At 50.0% G+C, this 22672-nt stretch overlaps 1 protein-coding gene across 2 annotated transcripts; it reads right to left on the bottom strand.

Moving 5' to 3' along the window:
- Window positions 1-13107: 13107 nt before the first annotated feature.
- ZNF319 (zinc finger protein 319) lies at window positions 13108-22631 on the bottom strand. 2 transcript variants are annotated; one of them, XM_030581714.1, is made up of 2 exons: window positions 22069-22631; window positions 13108-17294 (listed from the first exon to the last, which is right to left on the bottom strand). In XM_030581714.1, the coding sequence occupies exon 2, from the start codon at window positions 16994-16996 to the stop codon at window positions 15332-15334; it is 1665 nt and encodes a 554-aa protein (XP_030437574.1). In that variant the 5' UTR covers window positions 16997-17294; window positions 22069-22631; the 3' UTR covers window positions 13108-15331. The 2 variants fall into 2 exon arrangements, with proteins under 2 accessions (XP_030437574.1, XP_030437573.1); XM_030581713.1 differs by lacking the exon at window positions 22069-22631 and adding an exon at window positions 21294-21373.
- Between the last annotated feature and the right edge of the window lie 41 nt (window positions 22632-22672).

Raw genomic sequence — 22672 nt, 5'->3', positions numbered from 1 at the left:
ATTCCTTCGACACTGCAGCATCTGATTGCTGTTGGCTAACGTATTCTGGCAGCAGGGTCGGCCCCAGGCACCAGCTAAAAAAGCAGGTGCTTGGGGCGGCCAATACCAAGGGGCGACCTTCCAGCCACTATAGGCACGTCCGGGTCTTCGGCGGCAATTCGGCAGCCGGTCCCTCAGTCCCTCTCAGAGCGAAGGACCCACCGTTGCATTGCCACCAAAGAGTGGAGCAGCGCGATTGCGCTGCCACTGCTTTTTTGGGGGGGGGGGGTCGCTTGGGGCAGCAGAAAACCTGGAGCCGGTCATCGGGCAGCTCTGCTTTGTCTGAAATTGTAACAAAGGACAGTCACCACCGTACAGCAACCAAGGGCATCAGCAGCGACTGAACACCAGAACTTCAGCCCCTGCCACCGGAGCTACTTTGATCAGAGTTGCAGCTGTTTGAGTGGCTAGGGCGAGACATCCTAACTAAGCCAGCACATTTCAGAATCACCTCTTAGTAGAAGGGGCCTAAATGAAAAGAATTCCAAAGGCTTTGAGGCAAAGTATCTTAATCTATAGTTTGGCTTGGAGAAGAGTGGACGCAGCCACAGGGAGGTAACGCCAGGAGTAGATTTATTCTTAAAAACCTACACCAGAAAAAGCCTGTATTAAGAAGGTGAATAAGGAATCACAAGCCAAATGGCTCACTAAGGAAGACCAGCAGTGGCAGATGGGAGCCTAGTGGTGTGCAGTGTCCCATACTCCCAGGAACTAAACTGGCACCTCTATGAAATGGGTTTAGATTGAATGTGGTTTATTCCTTCTGGTGCAGTATTCAGGGCCTGCACATTGATTAAAAACCAGGGCCAGGTAGCTCACTGGGCATGGTACAGGTTTTCAGGATGGTGGCACAGTCCAGGGGTTGGAAGCACTGGCCTGGGAATCGAAAGACCAGGCTTATTCTCCCAGCTCTGCCAATGACCTGGTCAAGTCACTTCACCCCTCCGTGCTCCTGCTTCCCCTCCCTCCCTTTGTATTGTCCATTAGACTGAAAACTCCTCAGGACAGGGAGTGTTTCCTACCCTGCATGCACAGCCCCTAGCCCCAGGCTCAGTTGGAACCTCGAGTTCCTGTAATGTGTGTGAAATAGTGTGAAGCATCTACAGCCAAGGACAGGCATGAGAAAAGTATCACTAAAGAAACCACACCAGCAGGACGCTGTATTAGCTTTTAATAGGGTAATTGTACTATAGTGATGCAGTCCTAACCCAGCAACCACAGCCCTCCAGCCAGGGCCTACAGTAGCAATGCTCGCAGGGCTGTAGGAAACTATAAAAACGATGCAGCTAGTTGCTCAGTCACAAGACAAGTAACAGCTATGGGGCAAGTTGGTACCTGCAGTGTACTTATGCTCTGGACCGTTCATGTTCTGTCGACCGTCAAACACAAGGACCAAAATCTTACCTGTGTAACCCTTCTGCCACTCTGAGTTGGCAGCAACAAGGGCTGGGTTCAGTATTTGGGGTTCCATTTCAATAACACAATGCATAACCAGCTCGAGCCCCCACCCAGTGACCTGGGACACTTACATACCACACCCCCCTGAGCGCCTCTAGGAGGCAATACTTCCCCTCTCGCAAGCACGGAGCCTGAGTGTAGCAAAATCCTTTTAATAAAGGAAGGAAACAATGCGGCATCCCATTGGAGAAACACCACAAACAGGATTATAACACAAATCATAAGCAAAAACCCACCTCCAAGTATGTTTGGCAATGTCCTTTCCCCATTAGGGTCTTAAACCCAATCACCCCAAAGTCCAACAACCCAAAAGTCTCTGGTCAGTGCCACCCCAGAATTCAAAAGTTTATCTGCAGTTTTACCCCCCACTCTGGGTGGAAATGGGGGGGGAGAGTCCACACAAGGTGTTAAGGGGCACCTTACATGGGCCAGGGCCTTCTGCTCTGCCTCTCCATGGAGTTCTGCTGCAGCCTTCCCCATGACCAGCTCCACTACATCAGCTGTGCCGCTCCTCCAGCCATCCCTGCAAACTGCTTCACTCCGCTCACTGTTCCACGGGCTGCTCCAACAAACTGCAAACTGCTCCACTCTGCCAGCCACTTAACAATAGGTCTTCAGGCTCCCCCACTAGTTAACACAGCACTCAGTGATCTCAGCTCAGCTCTTTCAGTGATTTCAGCTCTTAGAAGTCAGCTCTTAGAAGGGGAGCCCTGGTGCCAATGCACCATTGGCCCAACATGAACTCAGCTCAGCAGTCTCTAGATGGACTCCTAATGAAATCAAATTAGCTCTACTCTTTTACAGTGGAGAGAGGACGCTATGCAATTGGTGTTCCAGGCCCTCAAAAGGGGCCCATACCATCAGGTACACACACCAGTCCCCAACCTCTCTCCATTCACTGGGTATTGGAACCCATGTCCTTTGTTTAGCAAGTGTCACTTAAGATATATTGAGACATCTCTGTCATAAAGCAGTCTTGTAGTTCCTCATTCACATAATCAGGTGGCAACACTTTATTTATCTTGCCCCCAATAACAAAGAAATTGGGGATCCCAGAGCTGTCAAAATAACCATCCCAGGCTGCATTGGGCTATGCTGGGTGTGCCCATGCAAATATCTGAGAATTCACAATTCCTGAAATTCTTTCCACACTTCCCATAATTCACCACCAGATGTCAGGGTAGAGCTCATCCTGACTCTGCTTACACCTGAAAGCTACAAATGTTTTTCTGGGACAACTAAAAAGCCATTCAATGTACATTACACTTGTTCAATTATTAGTTTTGAGGAAGGATGAAAAGAGTCTGTCAAATGAAGGTTATCCCTGCTCCGCTTCAGGGTCTTTCAAATGGAAAACGCATCACACGTTTACACAGAGCACAATTCTGTCACCAGTGCGTGGAGCAGTAGGATTTACCTGCAGAGGTAGGGGCGTCTCACAGAGAGACTGGATGGCAGAGTCAGGCCCAGAAAGAGCAGGCAGACACCCCAGCTGTCTAGTTGCTTGGAAGATCTTGTAGAACTTTCTTGTTAATTGATGAGACCCAAGAGTGGCAGGGAGGCTTCTGTTACCTGCCATCTCGCATCCCGGGACAACTTTGCTGAACAAGGCATTGCCAGGGGCGTTTAACAAAATGGAAAAATGGTGTTAAGAGGCGAATATGTATTTCTGTGTGGCAGGCCCCTCCAAGCAGGGTTAGAAGGGGCTTTTGGTACAGAAATCAGCGTTCACCAGTTCTGTTGTGCAGTTAAAACTTACATCAGAACTTTGTGTTGTTCAGTCCATTCACATTGCTGTATAGGCCATGTTCATTGCCTGCAAGGACCCTATATCCTGGAGATCTTTATGGGGCATTAATATACTGACTACCACCAGCTTTGACTCCAAAAGAAGTTTCAGCTCACGCTGCCCACGCCGCAGTGTGTTTTGGCGAGCACAGTAGTCTTGTGCTAGGGTCAGTTCAGAGTAGACAGGTTACGTTACTGGAGAGCAAGGCTTTAGAGGGACGATAAGAGGGAGGAGCAGTGTTCTTCCCAGTCTATCCATGGAAGGTGGATGAAGCAGGTTAGGGAGGATGATCAAAAGGCAATTTACAAATAGCAGGACACATCCGTTTCTAAGACAACTAGGAGGCTGAATCAAATACCATATTTCACTTTGCAACGGGCTAGGAGTAACAGCACAGAACATTACCAGCTCCTGTCAGTAAATACCAACTCCAGTCCCTGAAACAGAGAGAAGCCTCCATGATTTTTGACGCAGGACCAATTAAAGGGATCGCACAGAAAGGTGGAAACGAAAGACATAAGCCGAGAAATAGAACAGCCCTTCAGTACTTTCAAAGCAGCATGAAGCCTTTCAATTGAGTGGATTTCAACCACTTGTATGGGTAGCTTTCTCCCCCGGTACTTAGCTGATTGCATCTAGCAAAGCCCTGGATCACAGTAGGATGGTGATAATGCCTATAGATTAAATAGCCTCTGTGGCTACTCACATTCCCACCTGTGTGGCATGCTGGTTTCAAGTTAGACTGAGAATGACTACAGGAGAGGTTTTCCATGCCAGCAGAGCCAGTGAAAAGATCAGGAGTGCTTACCTTACAGAGGAGACAACACGGAGCAAACGTGTGAACAATATAGAAAACATCCAGTGGTCTGGACACTGCTACCCACTCTCTCAAACATTTTAGATGAGGAAAGTGAGGCCACGAGGTGAAGTGCCCAAGGTCACTCAGCTAATCAGTGTCAGAACCAAGAACAGAACTCTGGTCTCTGGATTTGTGGAATGGGAAAAGCAGTAGCCCTTAAACCACTCAAAGCAGCACTGAACAATGCAAATACCATCACAGGCAACACAAGCTGGCAGGAGAATTCCAGAGTTGCACCATTGAGTTACTAAGGGTGGTCTGTTTTTTTTGGTGTGGGAGACACAGAATAGGTTTTTCCAATCACAGAACAGCCTTTTTCAAAAAAACGAAGTTTGGTGAGAAATTGTCATCGTTGGGGATATTCTCTCTTTTCTAAACACCTTTCCATGACATCCTTATTCATTTCTCAAAGATGTTTTCTAAATTCCTGAAACTCCTCATTGACCAAACCCCAGTTTGCAGTAACAAAACACAGTTTTTAGTAAACAACAAATGGCTATTGCAGTTTCAAAAGCTATTGCAAAATTTAAAGGGGGGGGGGCTCCAACTTTGAACCCTGTGAAACAGGAACCACTTCAACATTTTGGGCAGTTGTCATTTTCCCACTGTTTGGCCAGCTCTACTTATTACTCCAGTTGGGATTTAACTAGCTCTTAACCCTCTGATTTATGCACATTTCTTGGTTTTATCGCTATTTAATAAATTCCAAGCCAAAAGACATTGTGCAAAGCTGCTAGTGTTTTGGGGGGGGGGGGGTGAACCTGCCCCAAAGACACAGACTATTATCTGATGCTCTAGAACAAAGTTCAAACCATTCCATAGTTTAAAACCCTAAAAACACAATTTAACTCCCCCGTCCCACGTCTGCCTTGGAAATAACCTTACACAGAATAAGGAAGCCAGGCAATGGTGAAGGGCAACTCCCACTTACCTCAATAATTGAGCACAAAGCTTGAAAAACGTGATGCAGACATTTTAATGGTATGTGGTCAGAATCCTGTTTCTCTCTCTCCTCCAAGAGCCAGGAACCCCAGCAGCTCAGAACCACTTATTCAATACTGACCCAGAAGGGAAGACAGCCACCTAGCTGAATTGCCAGCACCACCTTCCTGAACAATCTAGGCCAGGGGTTCTCACAACAAAATTTTTGGTGGCCCCAGAGCCCCAACTCTTGCTGGTGGCCACTAACAATTTTTCCTAAAATAATTAACTTTAGGGAAAAATAAATAAGTATGCACATATACACATCCATATCACTGTAATTCATTTAAGTATGGTTTTTTGCTGACTCAGTAAAAACAACATGCAGTTGTCCCTAGTCTTTACGGGACCTAAACAAAATAGAAACACAAATAAGGTGCTTTGCGTGTTTTGCTTCTTTTGGTTCATTTTTTGAAGACTTGCTAGCTAGTAAGTCTGCTATTGTGAAAAGTGATGTTTGTTAATATCACTTTTCACAGCAAACTTACTCATTCCCCGCAAGCTGGAGGCCAAATTTAAACCCTGGCTGGGGAGATGGGTACGGATGCAGGAGGGCATGGGGTGAGGGAGGACTGGATGGGGAGGTGGAGGCGGCAGCAAGGGACGGGGTGTGTCCAGGGCTGGAGATTGGAATCCTGCTGCATGGATGGGGGCTGGAGGAGGCAGTGGGAGCCAGGGGCGATGGGGCAGGGGGGTTAGCCCAGGGCCGGAGCCCGAAGCCCTGCAACTGGAGGACAAAGCCTGCCGCCCACCACCCCAGGGCTGAAGCCCAAAGCCCAAGCCCCACCGCCCCCAGGAAAGTGGAGAACTCTCACTGGTTGCCTGCTCCTACAGTGTTTGTGGTTCCCGAAGGGGGCAGGGACCAACCCCTGCTGGCGACCCTGGGGGAGGCACTGCTGCTTTGCCCTCCTACCGCCCCACAATCACCACCCAGGAGGCTGTGGCCACAAGAAAAGCCCATGGTGGCCACATTTGAGAAACGCTAATCTAGGCCTCAATTCAAAGCATTCCCAGCCATGTAGATGATGCTGCCCTGCCCAGGTTAGGGGTCACAGTCTCAGGCAACTGTCACGTTCACAATTAGAAATCTCCCTTGACAATAAAGGATCTAAGTATGCAACAGCTCCAACTTCTAGGATACAGAATTGGAAGATTTTCCCTGCCCCTCAAAACCAGGAAAATGTAACGTGCTGTCCACATAATACAGTGTTATGGGCTGTTTCTAGCAAGCAAAGAATTTCATTCACTGATGCAAGTGCTTCTTAAAGCAGACCTGGGTTCTGTTCCCAGCTTTGCCCACGGATGATCTTAGGCAAGCCATTTTCCCCTCTGTGCACCTCCTTCCCCGCCGCCTGTAAAATATAGATACTACTTACCCCTCTTTTGTCATAGCACTTTGAGATCTATGGGGGACAATGGCTGTATATTTATAAGCAGGACTATTTAGAAGGGAGAAATGTTTTGAAGGTGCTACTGCTGCAGGACAGGATCATAAGGGAGACACCTAAAAATGAGGAGGAAAACAGACTACATTTGATGTCAAGAGATCCCTCATTCCTGATCAGGGTCTCACATTTTCAGAGTTACATAGCTCTGCCAATTCAACCCCCCCAGACATTAATCGTGTGCTGGTGGACTGGATGGTCTCTCCCAGTTTTAGATCGCAAGGTGAGTAGGGAGGAAGTGGGGCCACAAACAGGCCAAACTATTTTCTTCTTTGCATTTCTCCATTATCTGGCCAAAATAACAAAACCCACATGATGGAGTGGGTGGAGGGGAGAATAACTTCTTGAGAATTTCTGTGCCTGGTTTCTGCCCAATTCACTTCCAAACCACAGAGTTATTACAATGCCATGAATAAATGAGCGTTGAGCAAGAAGCAGAGCTCCTTTTGATGCTGTGGAAGCCTTCCGTGGAATCAGGATCCTTGGAGCAGGAATCGATCCATTTCACCAGGTAAACCATTGCTAACTGTACTGGATAGACCAGGTGTAGGCAACCTATGGCACAGGTGCTGAAGGCAGCATGTGAGCTGATTTTCAGTGGCATCGCACTGCCTGGGTCCTGGCCACCAGTCTAGAGGGCTCTGCATTTTAATTTAATTTTAAATGACGCTTCTTAAACATTTTACAAACCTTATTTACTTTACATACAAGAACAGTTTAGTTCTATATTATAGACTTCATTTTTAGGTCTCTTTCTGTATCACTGGCATGCAAAACCTTAAATTAGAGTGAATAAATGAAAATTTAGCACACCACTTCTGAAAGGTTGCTGATCCCTGGGATAGACAGAGCACCTGTAGCTGTCGCTGCTAAGCTCGTGGCAGTGGAAGCCTTTGGCCATAACCTTCCATCCAGGGAAAGCCAGCAGATAAGAGAAACGTGCTCTCATTTCTAGCAGGAGTGGAGCACATCACAACTTTTTCCTCTTTTGTTTTAGTTTTAGCAGCTTGAATCCTGAACGTTTTCCCATTTTGTGACCTTCAGTATCAGCAGCACAAGCTATTGTTTTTCCCTCCACAGCTGCTCAAAAACAGGAGCAGCCCCAGGAATAGATTTACCAAAAAAAGGGTAAACGCTTAGGGTAAGAGGGGTCATGCGTGATGTCCCCCTCTAGAAACCTTACACACCCACAAGAAGGTATAAATAACTATAAATTTATTAGTAAAGCAAAACCATTTGACAAATCACACAGGAGAGCCAGACAGGTTAATACAATATATTTATACACACACACGTATGGGATGCAGTCTTATAAACACACGGAGAGCAGTGTGAAAGGCACTGCAAGCCACACAGAAGCCTCATCGCTCATGAGTACAATCTCACACAGCCCTGTTAATTCACAGGCATGGAGTCACAAGCATAGGTTACATGGATCCACCTATAACCTCACCCCATCAGAGACTGTGGGTGGGCCAACAAGCCCTCTGCTACTGACTCGGCTCCACTGCAACGAAGAACTGCCCCTGAAAAGAAATCAGATCCATGGATCATATAAAACTTTAGAGACAAGCACCTGGAGTTAGGGGTTAGAATTCCACCTTGGGGTTCTGGCAAAGGGATTCGCTCTCAGAGGTCTAGGGATGTCGGGAGGCTCAGCTCCTGGATGTCTTTAAGATGGCCAGCAGGCAACATGCCACAGAGGAACAAAGTGGATCCCAAATCATAAGAGACACTCAAGTTGCCAGAACCCAAGACGGAGTGGTAGCCCAAAGTTCATACTTGCCTGTCCATTTCTATGGGATGTCTGCAAACACAGGAACAGAAATCTTCCTGAGAGTTAACTCAGCGTGTCACAGCTTGATCAAGAATAGTTAACATTCAAGGTTAAGGTTTTTGCTTCATTAGTTAACAACCAATTACCAGTTGTAGTCCTGGGTTGACTGTAATGCCAGAAGGAAATAAAAAAAAGTGCTCTTCTCCTCCTAAAACACATCACCCAGGCAAGTTATTTCAGCAGGGAGCCAGGAGACTGTGCCAACCCATTGTCACAGGCCACTTTGGGCTCATCCAGCCTCCAGGTTTTCCCATTAGTGTTCACTTTCATCAGCACCAACTTCTCCAGGAGCCGCATGGCAAACCAACGCTGAGCACACACATCAGCACCCAGCTCTGAGAGGGACACCCTCGCTCTGCATCACACCCCTGAACAATCACTGAATATGGGACCAAGACCAGACAGCTGTACCCAGGGCACAGGTACAAAATAGGTTGTACACCTCATGGTGAAGCCAGGATATCCTTCCACCTTGAGAGCTACAGTGCGACAGCCCCATAGGCAGTAGCAGGAACAACCATTTAAGGAGAGATTGAAGTTTTTTAAATTCCATATGCACAGCGTCTGCATGTATCACGATACTCTGCTAACTCACCATTCCTACCCCGTGAACCCTTTAGGGCCCTCCACTAAGTTACTATCAAGATTTGCCTTGACAGTGTCAATGGACATAATTTACTGGAGAAACTGCAACTCTTCAGGCTATGTCTACACTACCGCGGTAAACTGACCTAAGTTGCACAATTCCAGTGATTTGAATAATGCAGCTGCAGTCGACGTAGCTTAGGTCTACTGACTGCAGTGTCTATGCCACGCTGGGTCGATGGGAGACACCATTGACTCACCTTACTACCCTCATCCCTGGTGGAGTACCGGGGTCAACCAGAGACTGCTCTGCCATCGATTTAGCAGGTCTTCACTAGACCCACTAAATCAACCCCCGGTGCATCCATCACCAGAGCATCGATCCCGTCGTGTAGACATAGCCTCAGGTGGGTGTCTGTTTTACACCTATGCTGACCAGTCTCCTCTTGGTGCCACAACCTCAGTTTCCTACACAGGCGCATTGGGACACGCTTTCCCCACACTTTGTTGCAAACACCCCCGCATGTAAGGCTGAATTGATGTGCCCAGGATGGAACTGACCCTAAAAAAGGACAAGAAATGTGGCTGCGCAAATCCTTTCCTAGCTTTGGCTGTGCCACTCAGGCTCTACAATGGCTCTGTAGACTGCAATTGAGTCAGTTGCTCAAATCCCACTGGAATTCAATGGAACGGGACACCTTATCCATCAGGGTCCTTTAAAATCCCCACCATTAGAGGTCTTGAAGTAAATGAGAACTACCACTGGTCTCCGAAAGGTATTTATTTCAAAGAAATCCACAGTAGAAAAATAATCAAAATGGCAAAAGGGAAAAAATGTACCATCCTTTACAAAGAGCAAAGCCAACATAAGAGGTGCAAAGAAACCCAGAGGTGGTTATAAAAGGATAATCCCCAAAGGCTGCTGAAGAGCGCACAAGAGACACGGGGAGGGAGAAAATAAAAAGATGTCAAGGCATCCTGTGGCTACATTGAAGGAAGGGAAACAGGAAAAGGGAGAAGGACAGAAAGAGATGGATAAGAAGGAATCTCTCCTTGCTGGAGGCAAACATACAGCTATGAAGAACTGAATGTATTAACTGCAAGCCAGTTGCTTGGCTGCAAAGGTACAATGTAGGTATCCCCCCACCCCCCGCACCATCCCATCTTTGTAGAGTTTCCAAAAGTTCTGTCTTTTCATTCCTGTTCTTCTGATCTTCTAGGGCTTCACGCTAGAGAAACCGCCACACACAAGCCGGACCCCCATCTAGCCAATAACATCTTGCAGCTATTGAGCTATTGTGCCTGGCTTCCCGCACTCAGGGCAGCTAAACTCATCGTTGAATAATATTTCATCAAGACTGAGATAAAGCTGGCCGGGACTGCTAGGTACCATGAGCAGACGGAGGAGTATCTTTTGAAACCAGAGGGTGGGGCTACGGATACTCCAGCCGTCTCTCTCTAAACGTCAGAACAGAGGAGAAAGGAAGTGCAACACAGGTACAGAGTTTAACACATTTTACCCCATAGAGGCTTTGGCCACATTTGCTCTTTGGTTTGAAAGTAAAATGTCAACTAAAACAGTCAATAGTGGATGAGCCCTTCCGCCCCGTAGGATGGTGTCGCCATAACCCGCTTTGGAAAGGCAGCCATTGTATCAGCTGCACGAGCCCCCCCAGAAGCAGAACCAGGGAGGTTCTCTTGCAAGAGGATGTTCTACTATTTCTACCACTTACTCCAGTTTAAAAAAACACCCGACTCTAAAAGGCACAGCTATGTAAACCAACTCTCTTCTGCCCAAGCTAAACATCTTTAAGGGAACAGCTTGTAGTTAAACAATTTTCTTTTCCTAATAAAAATCGAGGGCTATAGCACCAGTTCTACCACATAACTTGTCCACACCCTGCCCTCGTCCCAGGAACAGCATTTTAACACTTCCAATCACAGGTATGGCCATATACAAGAGGTCATCTAATCCCTGGGCAGAGGCAGGAACAAGTAAACCAAGGCCATACCAGACAGTTATTTGTCCAACCTCTTCTTAAGAACTCCCACACTCTCCCTTGGAAGCCTATTCCAGAGCTTAATTTCCCTTATAGTTAGAAAGTTTTTCCTAACAGCTAACCTAAAATCTCCCCTGCTGCAGATCAAGCCCATTACTTCTTGCCCTACCTTCAGTGGATATGGAGAACAACTGGCCACCATCCTCTTTATAGCAGCCCTTAACAATTCCCCCCTCAGTCCTTCAAGACTAAACATACCCAGTTTTTTTAACCTTTCTTCATAGGTCAGGTTTTCTGAACAGTTCATCATTTGTATTGCCCCCCAAGACTCTCTCCAATTTGTCCACATCTTCCCTAAAGTCAGGCACACAGTACTCCAGCTGGGACCTCACCAGTGCCGAGTAGAATGGGGACAGTTACCTCCCGTGTCTGACATGTGCACCCTGGAATGAGATCAGCCTTTTTGGCAGCTGCATCACATTGCTGACTCAGTTAATTTGTGATCTGCTATAACCCCCAGATCCTTTCCCGCAGTTCTGTCACCTCAACATTTACCATCTATTAGGGCTCCTGGGATGCGGCTACACGACTCGAGAGCTGGGTAACAGCCCTGGGTGCGTACAGACCTGAGAAATAAATGTCTTGAGCTTGCAGGGTTACAGATATGAACTGCATTTCCACAGACTGGACATGGATTCAACGGATCTTGGCCTGATTCCGTTACACTAAGACCCTTTTATGGTGCTCTGGCAGCATGAAGGTGCCTTACAGTGGGCGGAAATGAGAAGCCCCCATGCAAAGGGCCTGCCCAGCCACTGCTGCACAAACCTAACCCTCCTGTAACACTGGCATCAGGGGCAGGCCTCGGTTGTGAATTACCAGCTATTTACTTTACAAATGAAGACCCTCCAGTGACTCCAGTTGTACATCAGCATCCTCCATCCCTTAACTGTGTAATTAAGCATTCCCGTCTCAGAAAAGGACCAGATCTCTCAACTATGCAATACAAACATCCTCTCCGCCCCCTTCCAGTTCATCACCAACCATCCCCGTTTTGGGGACTACCCTAGAAATAACTCACACAGCAGGAAAGACAGAACTGCTGTCCTTCTGCCACTACTGAGGTCAGCTGCCCACTCCAGCACAGAGCAGCCAGGGTACCAGCTCCATGCTGTGCTGCCTAGCTACCTGCTCCCGCCCTGAACAGTTCAGCAGCTCATTGATTTCCCGGCTGGAGCAGACAGCATGAGAACGCACCAGAGCCAGGGGGGAACGCAATGAGGTTTAGCCTGGATTCACAGGCTCCTAAATCGGTTACAAAAACCAGAGAGAGGTACTAAGCTGAGAACAGATCCTTTGCATCCAGAGCTAGCTGGTGCTCTGAAGCGGACAGGACAGAAACAAGAGTCAGAGGAGAGGAAGAGGGGAATAAAAGTAATATTGCAGAGCTGCAACAGGAGCCTGTATATCTGGCCAATAATTTCTCTCTCTGCTTGAAAGGGGTTAGGAGACTGTAGGTGCCACATCACTGCTGCCTACTATACATTCAGATCCGCCTTTACAGCATTCCTCTTATCTCTTGACAAGGGTGTGGTATTTGCCACCAACAATAAATGTATTGTTTGCTGTTGAACTACAGCAGAACCTCATTAATCCACTTTCTGGTCTCTCCACAGCCAAGTTGAATACAATACCTGGCAGAGCACCACCAGCAAGGTCTGTTACCCAATCTTGGTGGCGCAGTTTACTACAGAACATTTACCTGTCGGTTCTGAACTATCAATGCTTCTGGCCATCAAAACAAAACGAGGGAGGACACTGGGAGCCATTCTTGATCTTTAATTTTAAATGTGTTTATCACCTTATGAGCAAATTCACCAATGTTGGTGGTTCCCAGTGGATGTCCCAAAGGCATTTGTGCAAAATGTAAAATGATCTGCAGCTGGAACAAAAATAGTCTCTATAGCCAAATGTATTGCATGTTGAATAACCTGGTTCCTCAGTTCTCCCCCCCATATCCTGAATTTCAACTTCCATTAGTGATGGCCCCTCCACCGCCACCTCTGACTCCCCCAATCTTACCCATTTATAAAGACAACCTGAACAAGATTAGCTTTTCTTGGTTTTGTTTCAGTTTTACTCCTATAGTTAAGGATACACTGAACTCTATATATTAACATCAAAAACCAGCTACCTAGAACTGAATCTCTCTTTTTAAAGATCCAAAATGACATCAAATTAAACTATACAGGATTTCTTTTAATGAATATTAACAAACTGCTTTTTTAAAAAAGCAAAATGCAAAATAAACGCAGACAAAAAACTTGGTAGAAGTTGGTTCTACGTCTCTGAGGCAGCGCGAAATACAAAGAGCACTGACTGAGTCTTCACTCCTCAGGTGCCAGAGGTTCATTTAAACGCCTTAAAGCTGCTCGTGAGGAAAACTCAGCCCTGCTGGGACCTGTTGATTCAACTTTTCCAGCCCCCTGTGGAAATAAGCTCTGGTCCTCTTTATGGTGCTGGAAGTGGACATGGAGTAGGGGATCCTTTGAGAGAAAACAGGCATGACTTAACCTTTTACAGGGTTAACGTGGGTGTCCGTTGCCCACAATGGAACTGCTTTTGTGACCTTATCCATTTGGGCAGCATGCAGGTAGTCTGACCAACATCCTGTTCTCACTAGTTGCAACCTGTGTACCCCCAATTCAAACACTAGCCAGCCAGGCTGGTGGCAAGGAAAGGATTTTGGGTAATGCAGCAGGCACTCCTCTGGCCTAGGAAGTGCCAAACTTTAGCTGAAAAACTCTTGGTCATGAGAAGCCAACAATATTCTGTAGACGACAGCTTTTGGGGCTGGATCTGCCCTGTCAAATGGGAAAACAGCTTATGGTGATTTTTTTTAAATGGTTCCTAGTTGCAATATAAAGATGCAATTCCCATGAAGGATACAGGTGGGATAAGGGACCAAAGAGAGGGGTCCACAGGGACTCCCAGAAAGGAAAACATTCATCCCTGACCCTCTGCTAACCAGCCCTTCCCAAGAAGCCAATTACACAGGAGAGAATTAATTCTCCCCTACTCACTGACTAAGCAGAATAAAGAGGTCATGCCCCGTAAGATCACAATTTAATGCCACAGAATTTGAACCTGAGTTACAGGCTCCTAACTCCCAATTACAATCCCAAATCCTCAAATTCATTTCTAAACAAACTTCTCTTTTGCTGTTTTTTTTTCCAAGTTGTATTTTAACAGCAGTGTTTCCCCCACCCCTTAGTGTTTTACTGCTGATCCCACCCAGAGACCTCTCTTTATTTCAGCACAGAGGTCCCTGAGGCTGGGATTGTATGCCTTGTCCAAGGGCATCACGGAGTAGCCCTACGAGAGAAGGGCTTGTGTTGGCAGCAGTTTTAAGACTTTATAGCAGAGCTATGCCTCAAGCTAGCTGAACTCTTGGAAAATTCAGAGACTCTCCCCAGGTGAGCAGCTTGCAAACTTAAGATTCTCAGCCAATTATAGAGAGGACTACTGGCGATCTAGAGGCTTGACCTAGCCAACTTCTCCAAATACCGTGCAGCACTCATGTAACCCTTAGACTGCACCAGAGTTCCTGGCGGTCATGTGAGAGGGAAAGGATCCTTTGCAGACTTCTACAGCCAGCAAAGAAAAGCAGCAATGGACTTAGTACATTTGGAGCACAGCAGTCCTGATGCTGTTCCCTTCTGCTCACTGTTGAGAAGTACGTCTGGGGAGCTCCAAGGACCATTTGGTCAACCAGTGCTACTGACTCAAAACTGCCTTTAAGCAACTTAATTGTATTTGGACTAACAAGCAGGAAGGCTCCCAAAATGGAAGCCTGCTGGTTCACTGCAGAGCAGCGATGCCTGGGGAGAAAGTCATGCCTGGGTCTGGATTGTTCCTGAGCCTCTCTGAAGGACAGGGACAGTCAGCCGGCTCTCTCAGAGAACCTCGTTACTAGAGGGAGCGTTGAAAGGGCTACAGTCCCTGGGGGCAGCTGGGCAGAGACCTGCAAACTCACGTCCCTCTGAACTGCAGGTGCAGTGTGAACTACAATCCAGAAGAGGACAAGCAGGTATTTGATTTGCTTTCACTATTTGCTTCCCTTCTCCTCCACCCCCCTGGACTCTTCACACATTGTCCGTCAGATCATAAGACACTAATACAGGTGGACTAGAACAAAGTGACCAGAGCATTATCAACCAGGCCGGCAGCCCATCTCCCGCTGCCCCACCTAAGTACGGGTATCAATCCTGTATGATCAGGGAAGGGAAGAGGGCTGTTGAGGAGGTTTGCATGCACGCTGAAGCCTGCCAAGGTGCCTCACGGCAAACAGGCCGCCACCTGGTACGCCCCCTCGGCAGTGTGCTGGACGCTGTGTTCCTGCAGCAAGCCCAAGTCCAGGAACCTCTCCCCACACCACATGCACTTGTACTGCTGCTCCCGGGCATGCACGCTGTGGTGCTTGTTGAGGTGCTCACGCTGCTTGAAGGCCTTCTCGCACGACGGGCACTTGTAAGGCTTCTCGCCCGTGTGCACGCGCCGGTGCCGCTGGAGGTCGGAGGCGTATTTGAACCGCTTCTCGCAGTCGGGGCACTTGAGGGGTTTCTCGCGCACCGGGTCACAGCGGTGCTGCACGAACTCCGAGGAGGAGAAGAAGCGTCTCTCGCACAGGGTGCACTTGAGCGGCTTCTCAGCGCAGTGCGACAGCTGGTGCTTCTGCAGGGCCGAGGACCTCTTGTAGGACTTGTTGCACACGGTGCACTTGAAGGGCCGCTCGGCATTCTGCACGCACTTGTGCCGCAGCAGCTCTGAGGACTGATTGAAGCCCTTCTGGCACACGTTGCACTTGAAGAGGTTCTCTATGCCGTGCACGTGTTGGTGATAGACCAGGTGCGAGGGCTGCACGAAGCCCTTCTCGCACAGGTTGCACTTGAAGGGTTCCTCCACCTTGTGGGTGCGGCGGTGGCGCATGAGCGCGTACTGCTGCTTGAAGCTCATCTGGCACAGGTCGCACTTGAAGGGGCGCTCCTCGCTGTGCGTGCGCTCGTGCTGCCGCAGGTCCGAGGGGCGCTTGAAGGACTTGTGGCACTCGCCGCAGCGGAAGGGGCGCTCCCCGCTGGGCGTGCACTGGTGGTGCAGCAGCTCCGACGACTCCTTGAAGTGCAGCTCGCAGACGCTGCACTTGAAGAGGTGCTCGCCCGAGTGGGCGTACATGTGGCGCACCAGGTGCGAGCGGTGCTTGAAGGTCTTCTCACACACCGTGCACTTGTACGGCCGCTCTGAGCTGTGCGTCCGCTTGTGGTGCACCAGGTGCGACGACTGACTGAAGCTCTTGTCGCACAGGGTGCACTTGTAAGGTTTCTCGCCGGTGTGGATGCGCTCGTGCCGCGAGAGCTCCGAGAGGTGCTTGAAGGTCTTCTGGCAAATGGAGCAGGTGTAGGGCTTCTCCAACGAGTCGAGGGCCTGGGAGTGCTCTGCCTCAGACGGCTTGTAGGTCTTCTCACAGATGGAGCACTTCATGGCGCTGCCATTATGGACGTTGTGGTGCTGGGCTAGGGAGGTCAGCAGGGAGAAGCCCATTTTGCAGACCCCACACACGAAGGGCTTCTGTTCCACCTGGATGCACTGGTGCTCAAGAAGGTCAGTGGCCTGGTGGAAGATCTTCAGGCACTGAGTGCACTGGAAGGAGCGGTCGTGCCCTGGCAGACACTGGTGCTCATGTGGGTTGGACAGGTGAGTGAGGTCGTGGCCGCACACGCCGCATTTGTGGGACGGCTCTCCAGCCTGGATCGGGGGGGGCTGGTGATGCTGCGGATTGGGGTCTGGTTGGAGCAGGATGCCGTAGACAGCGCAACCCAAAGGGTTCTCAGCTGTGCTCGAAGGGATCGAGTGCTCTGGGAGAGCTGCTGTCCCGGCGTGATGTTGTTGCTGTTGTGGTTGCTGCTGCTGCTGCTGTTGTTGCTGCTGCTGCCAGCTTTCTGACATGCTTGGGAAAAAGAAATGGGGTTTTAGCAGACACAGCTTCAGCTTCTCGGTTGAGGGGATCAATTCAGAAGATACTGATTCCCAGCAGCTGGTCCTGAACTGGGGGTGGGGAATCCAGCCCACTCTCTAGGTAGCAGCAGCAGGGAGCGCTTTGCATTAGATCCTGTCTCAAGTTTTTTGGATAAACTAAATGGAAACCAGAAGCAAGAGTGTCTTGAAGACAAGAGGAGGCCCTTGTCCGTGTTGACCCAATGCGCTCACATTGGGGAAGGTGAGGAACACACTCCAAGGAACAACTCTGCAAGGAAAGAAGACAGCTCACATCAGTTCCCACAGGTAAGCAAGACAACTGTGTGTTCAAGCCTTAAGTTTAACCCATGGATCAGACTAAAAATAATCTCTTCTATCTAGTCTATGCAAGCCACACTTACGCAAAAAGGGGGGGAAACGAACTGAACACACAGTTTGGGGCAAGTTTTACCTAGGACCAGAAGGGACCAAGTCCTGCCCTGACAGTCCCATTAGACTGACCTTGTCCTAAGGACTGGCAGCCATGTTTTTTGGCTCCCCACATTTTCAATCAAGTGTGGTGGCCCAGAAAGGGAAGCTTGTGTACTTGTGGCTGTGGCTGTTTCAGTTTACAGAGTGTCTGGGGAGTCTTCGTCCCCGTTTGGGGCACAGATTGAGACTACAGATGACCTGTCACCATCTCGTTCCTAAATTCTCAGCAGAGAAGACTATATCGTCAACTGGATTAATGTAACCAACATTTCAATTTCAAATCCCCACACATTCACTTGTTATGAAACCACTGGCTAGTGATGGTAAAAGTGGCTTGCTCGCCAAAAGCCAAGTCCAACCTTTCTAGTTATTTCACATAAACCTCACTCAAGCAGACATACAGCCCCAAATCGGGCTAAAAACACTGCCCTCCACAAACCTTTATAAAAAAACATACATCACTGCACAGGAGCGAGACAGGCTCTGCTGAGGTTCAACACATCTACTAAAACCAAAACGTCGTCTCACTGTTGTGCAGCCCACGGGGGTAGATGCCCACGGCTGTATGCGAGAAGCCAATCAAGTTTTACACTGAAATCTCGCCTCACAAGCGGAGTCCACTCTGATCCAGTTAGGACTAGCTGAGTACCACAGGCTCACTTGGGGAAATAGTCTCTGATATCTCAGGATTTACTTCCAATCCCCAACTCTGGTAGCGTACCTGACACCACAGCTGTAGAAATGAAACAGCCTCACTGAATAAGATATCTGCTTATTTTGAGACTAGGAAGAACAAGAGGGCTCCAGGGAAACAACTACTCAGCTTATGATGGGCCACACAACATTAACCCATTAGACTAGAGCAAAGGCCCACTTACAGACAGATCACAGTACCCAAAAGTGTTTGTAGCCATATAGGTCTCTTAGCAAATCTGGCCCAAGTACATAATGCGATTGTTTGGTTACAGAGACTGCCAACCTGCTGAAGGGAGGATCACTGGAGCCTACAAACTTGTGCATAATTTACTCATTGTCCCAATGAAAGGTATCACGTTTTCTGCCTTACAAAGAAGGCTTCGCAGGAGTTGGAATCCTCTAGATGCATAACAGAGAACTAAGAAAACATACCTCCTAGTAAGAAGACTAAACCTATTAGCCAGAAGCAGATACAAGACAAAGAGAGTGAGGTAACAGCGAGGCCCAGGAGCAGGCCAATCCTCTGGCAAGAATTCCACCACCACCTCTTAGGAAGAAGGAGGGTACCAATATTCCTACTGGACCACTATCCCAGGCCCTGCTCAAAAGCTCCAGCTTTCATATTAGGGTATGGCTACACTTGCAGCTGTACAGCGCTGACGCGGGAGCGCTCCCACGGCAGCGCTTTGAAGAGCGAGTGTGGTCGCAGCGCCAGCGCTGGGAGAGAGCTCTCCCAGCGCTGCAGGTACTCCACCTCCCCGTGGGGATTAGCTTACAGCGCTGCGAGCCGCACTCCCAGCGCTGCGAGCCGCACTCCCAGTGCTGCGGCACTGTTTACACTGAGGCTTTACAGCGCTGTAACTTGCTGCACTCAGGGGGGTGTTTTTTCACACCCCTGAGTGAGAAAGTTGCAGCACTGTAAAGCGCCAGTGTAGCCCAGGCCTTAGTTTCCCGTTAACAGGTGACTTTGGATTCAGCAGAAATTGATGGGTTAGTCTCCCACTCATTGCTGCAACGGTCTCACACATCTGCGATAAGTGGCAAAAAAAAAAAAACAAAAAAAAACACCACAACCCAAAACTTCATATAGGCCAGCACAGCATTCAGCTCACATTGAGTTGCACTATTCTAGTACTCAATAGGATGCTCCACTATCTACACAATGCTGCACTAACCAATTTGCCTTTCAATGTTCTATTTAATGGTGCACTACTCAGAGAAGCCACCAAACTCCTTCGGGCTGGCAGCTTCACGGGGAGCTCCCTTTCCAATCCTGCATATTCCAGCCTATCCCCAGCTTTAATTTAGAACGATTGATAAAGAATATCTGCAGTTTCACTAGCTGGACTAAGACTTTAAGAATAGATAATCTCATGCTTCAGGGCATAAGCCAACCACTAACTGCCCAGGAAGAAGAAAAAAAACTTCCCCCGTGGGCAAGTTTAATCTCTAGTTGGCTGTTATGCAGTCGGATAGATAAACCGAGACAGCACTCTGGGATATGGCCTGATGCAGTATGGAAACGGCAAGGTACTACTCATAGAAAGCTGTCAGGCAATACCCACCTGGGTACATTGCTATATATAAACAAGTTAATGCAGATGTTCAGTCTAGCTCATGCCTTGGTGGGACACAGAAGATGACGACACTATAATCTCTCTCAAACTGGAGAAGAGGATGGCAAGGTAGCCATCTGAAACATAATCTGATCCACCTTCTGCTTTTCATTTCTCATGCCTTTCTGTTATGAACCTATTTGTGTTCTGATCAGCACCTCTCCATTTCAGGCCCAGGTTCACTTCTCGCTCAGCCTCCAAGCCACAATCACAGCACCAAATTCAACCAAATAAAACATCACAAAGAGAAGAATAACTCCAGAGTGCAGGCCAGCAGCAGAGGCTACATGCAAGAGAGAAGGGCTCAGATTCTAACCCAAGTAGATTCACAGCAGCAAGGGGCAAAGAGCACACCGGAGCACAGGCCTGCGCCTTAATTAAATGGGCTGTTCCCGCAGGTTTACTCCAGCGTAAGTGTTCCTCTGAATTTCCTGGCGTTTATCGCCTGCAGCATACCCTTAAGGTTAATGTGCTTACTAAACACGTTTAATAATTCCCCATTAGAAGATACAGCTAGATCTTTAGACAAAACCAAGCACCCTCAGCTGCTACCTGTTCCTCAAAGACATCTTTACCTGTTTACTGTATGACTTAAGCTACCCCACACACAGTCCCACTCGAGCCCTCTACTCGCTTTCACCCTGGTGGGATCAAAGGAAAGCCAGTGCTGACTAGAACACACTACACCCTTATGTTATGGAGAACTCACAAGGTAGTTAAAATATGTGAAGAGAAGCAGGAAACGCTACAAATACCCCACTGAAAGTCCTCTTTGTAGTGAGCCTATAAACATGACAGGAAATAAAGCCTCCCCCTCAGTCCCATTCATATTACACCCCCTGTTCAACCAGACCTTAAGGTGAGACAGCCAAACCACGAAGTTTAACTTGCAGATCAAAAAAAAAAAAAAAAAAAAAGGTGTTTAGTTAACTTAGAAGTAACCCCCACCCCCCCTCCAGACCGTGCCCTACGTGTGCAGCTGGAGATATTTCCAGCTGGGAGGAACAAAACTGCAGGGGAAGGTGAAGGGGGAGACACGAGACAAAACTGGGAGCAGAGCTGGAAAGGAGGGAAGAAATGAACAAAACAGCCAGAATTAGATAACTAGACTCGGTCTCGGGGGGGCACAGCTCCCGTCCCGGGGTGGGAGGGGGAGGCGAGGCAGGGATCCCGGGACAGGGTCCGTGGGGGGCAGGATGGACCCGAGGAAGCGGGTGACGGAACGAGGCAGCCCCTAGCGCTGGCTGGGGAGGGCCGGGGGCACCCCCAGGATTTGGGACACGCCCCCCAGGAGAGGGGAGGGGGGATCCCCCAGCCCTGGCGGAGGGATCTGGGCAGGGGAAACCCCCCCGGAGAAGCGGCGGACACACCGGGCTACGGGAAGCCCCACAGTGCCCGGGACCCTCCAGCACTCGGGGCCAGGAGCCGGGGGCGGGGAGGGACACGACGCTGCCCGGCCCCGGCGCTCCCGGCTCCCCTCTCACCTGCAGGCCGGGCCCGGCGGGGTGGGGCGGCCTCTCTCAGCCCGGCTCGGTCCCGGGGGCCGCGGCCTGCGGGCTCCTCCCGATCCCCGGGCTGGCGTAGCGGCCGCGGCCGGCGGCGCAACCCGGAGCGCGGGGGCCGAGGCTGCGCGGCGGAGGAGGCGGCGGAGACGGGGACCAGGCGGGCGGCCGGCGGCTCGGCGCTGGGGGGTCCCGCGGCCGGGTGGGGCCCGCTCGGCTCTGGGCGGCGGCTGCGAGCCCCGGGATGGAGGGAGTCGGAGGCGGGGCCGAGGGAGGGACCGGGACTGGGGCTGCCCCCTGCCGGACCGCGGGGGCAACTGCGCCCCCCCCACACACACTGCCCTCTGCCGGACCGCGGGGGGAACTTGGGGGGGCTGCGCTACCCTGGGCACCAAGGGGCGGAGAGTGGGGGCTGCCCCGGGCAGGCTGGGGCAGGGCTGCCCCTGACTGGGGGCGGTTGCCCCACATGGACTGGGCAGGAGACAATCTGTGGAAGTCTTGCCCGTGACAAAGCCCCCCCGACTCTGATTTCATGGACCTAGAGGTACCTGCAGTAATCTCAGCCCCCTTTCATCGGTCTGAGGCGGCCCCTCCCCGCACCCCGTGTGAACTGGCTGCCAGCTCACAGGTTACTCAGGATCCACCCCACGCCGATCCCCGCTCGCTGCTTGCCCAGGTCTGGCTTTGGGCCCAATGATCCTCAGCCTGGATTGCTTGGTCCCCCCACCAGTTCGGGGTTCCGGGGGGATGGTGTCACCTGGGTTGCCACTGGTGCGGTGCCTCCAGCTGTGCTGAGCTGCTAAGGTGCCCTCTGGGTACAAGGAAAAAAGCCTCCCTCCTGGGAGCTTCTTGTGACCAGGAAAGTGCACCCAGCCCAAGACACAGCAGCCCGGGATGAAGGGGTGGATTAGACCGGGGCTGGGGTGGTTTGGAATGAAAGTTAATTCCTTCACTCGCTAAAACACAAGGCAGAGAGGACCTGGACTTCCCTTGGGCACGGGCACTGCTCCCCCCTGGGAGGATACTTCCCCCCCCCACATACCTGAACCCAGGCCCAAACCTCTTCCCCACCTCGGGCCCCTGCGTGCTCAGCTCGGTCCGGTGAAAGCTCGTGTCTACACACCAGGGACCCAGATTCCTTCTCTACCCACCCAGCATGTGAACATCACCTCTGCTGCCCGCCTCCTGCCACCTACGGAGGGCAGCCCTCCCTGTCCATGTCCGCATCTCGCCAGTCCGGCGCCTTCCCGGCCTCTCACACCCCCTGGGGCCTTGCTCCGGTTTCCTGACCTCCAACCCTCCTCCCCTGCTGCGCCTCTCCGCCCCCGGCCCCGCACCGAGCGCCCCGGGCCGAGGCCGAG

Source organism: Gopherus evgoodei, chromosome 12, assembly GCF_007399415.2.
Source record: "Gopherus evgoodei ecotype Sinaloan lineage chromosome 12, rGopEvg1_v1.p, whole genome shotgun sequence".
NCBI classification, from domain to species: domain Eukaryota; kingdom Metazoa; phylum Chordata; order Testudines; family Testudinidae; genus Gopherus; species Gopherus evgoodei.
Note: the sequence above shows the minus strand (reverse complement) of the source record. Positions and strands in the feature narration are given on the sequence as shown.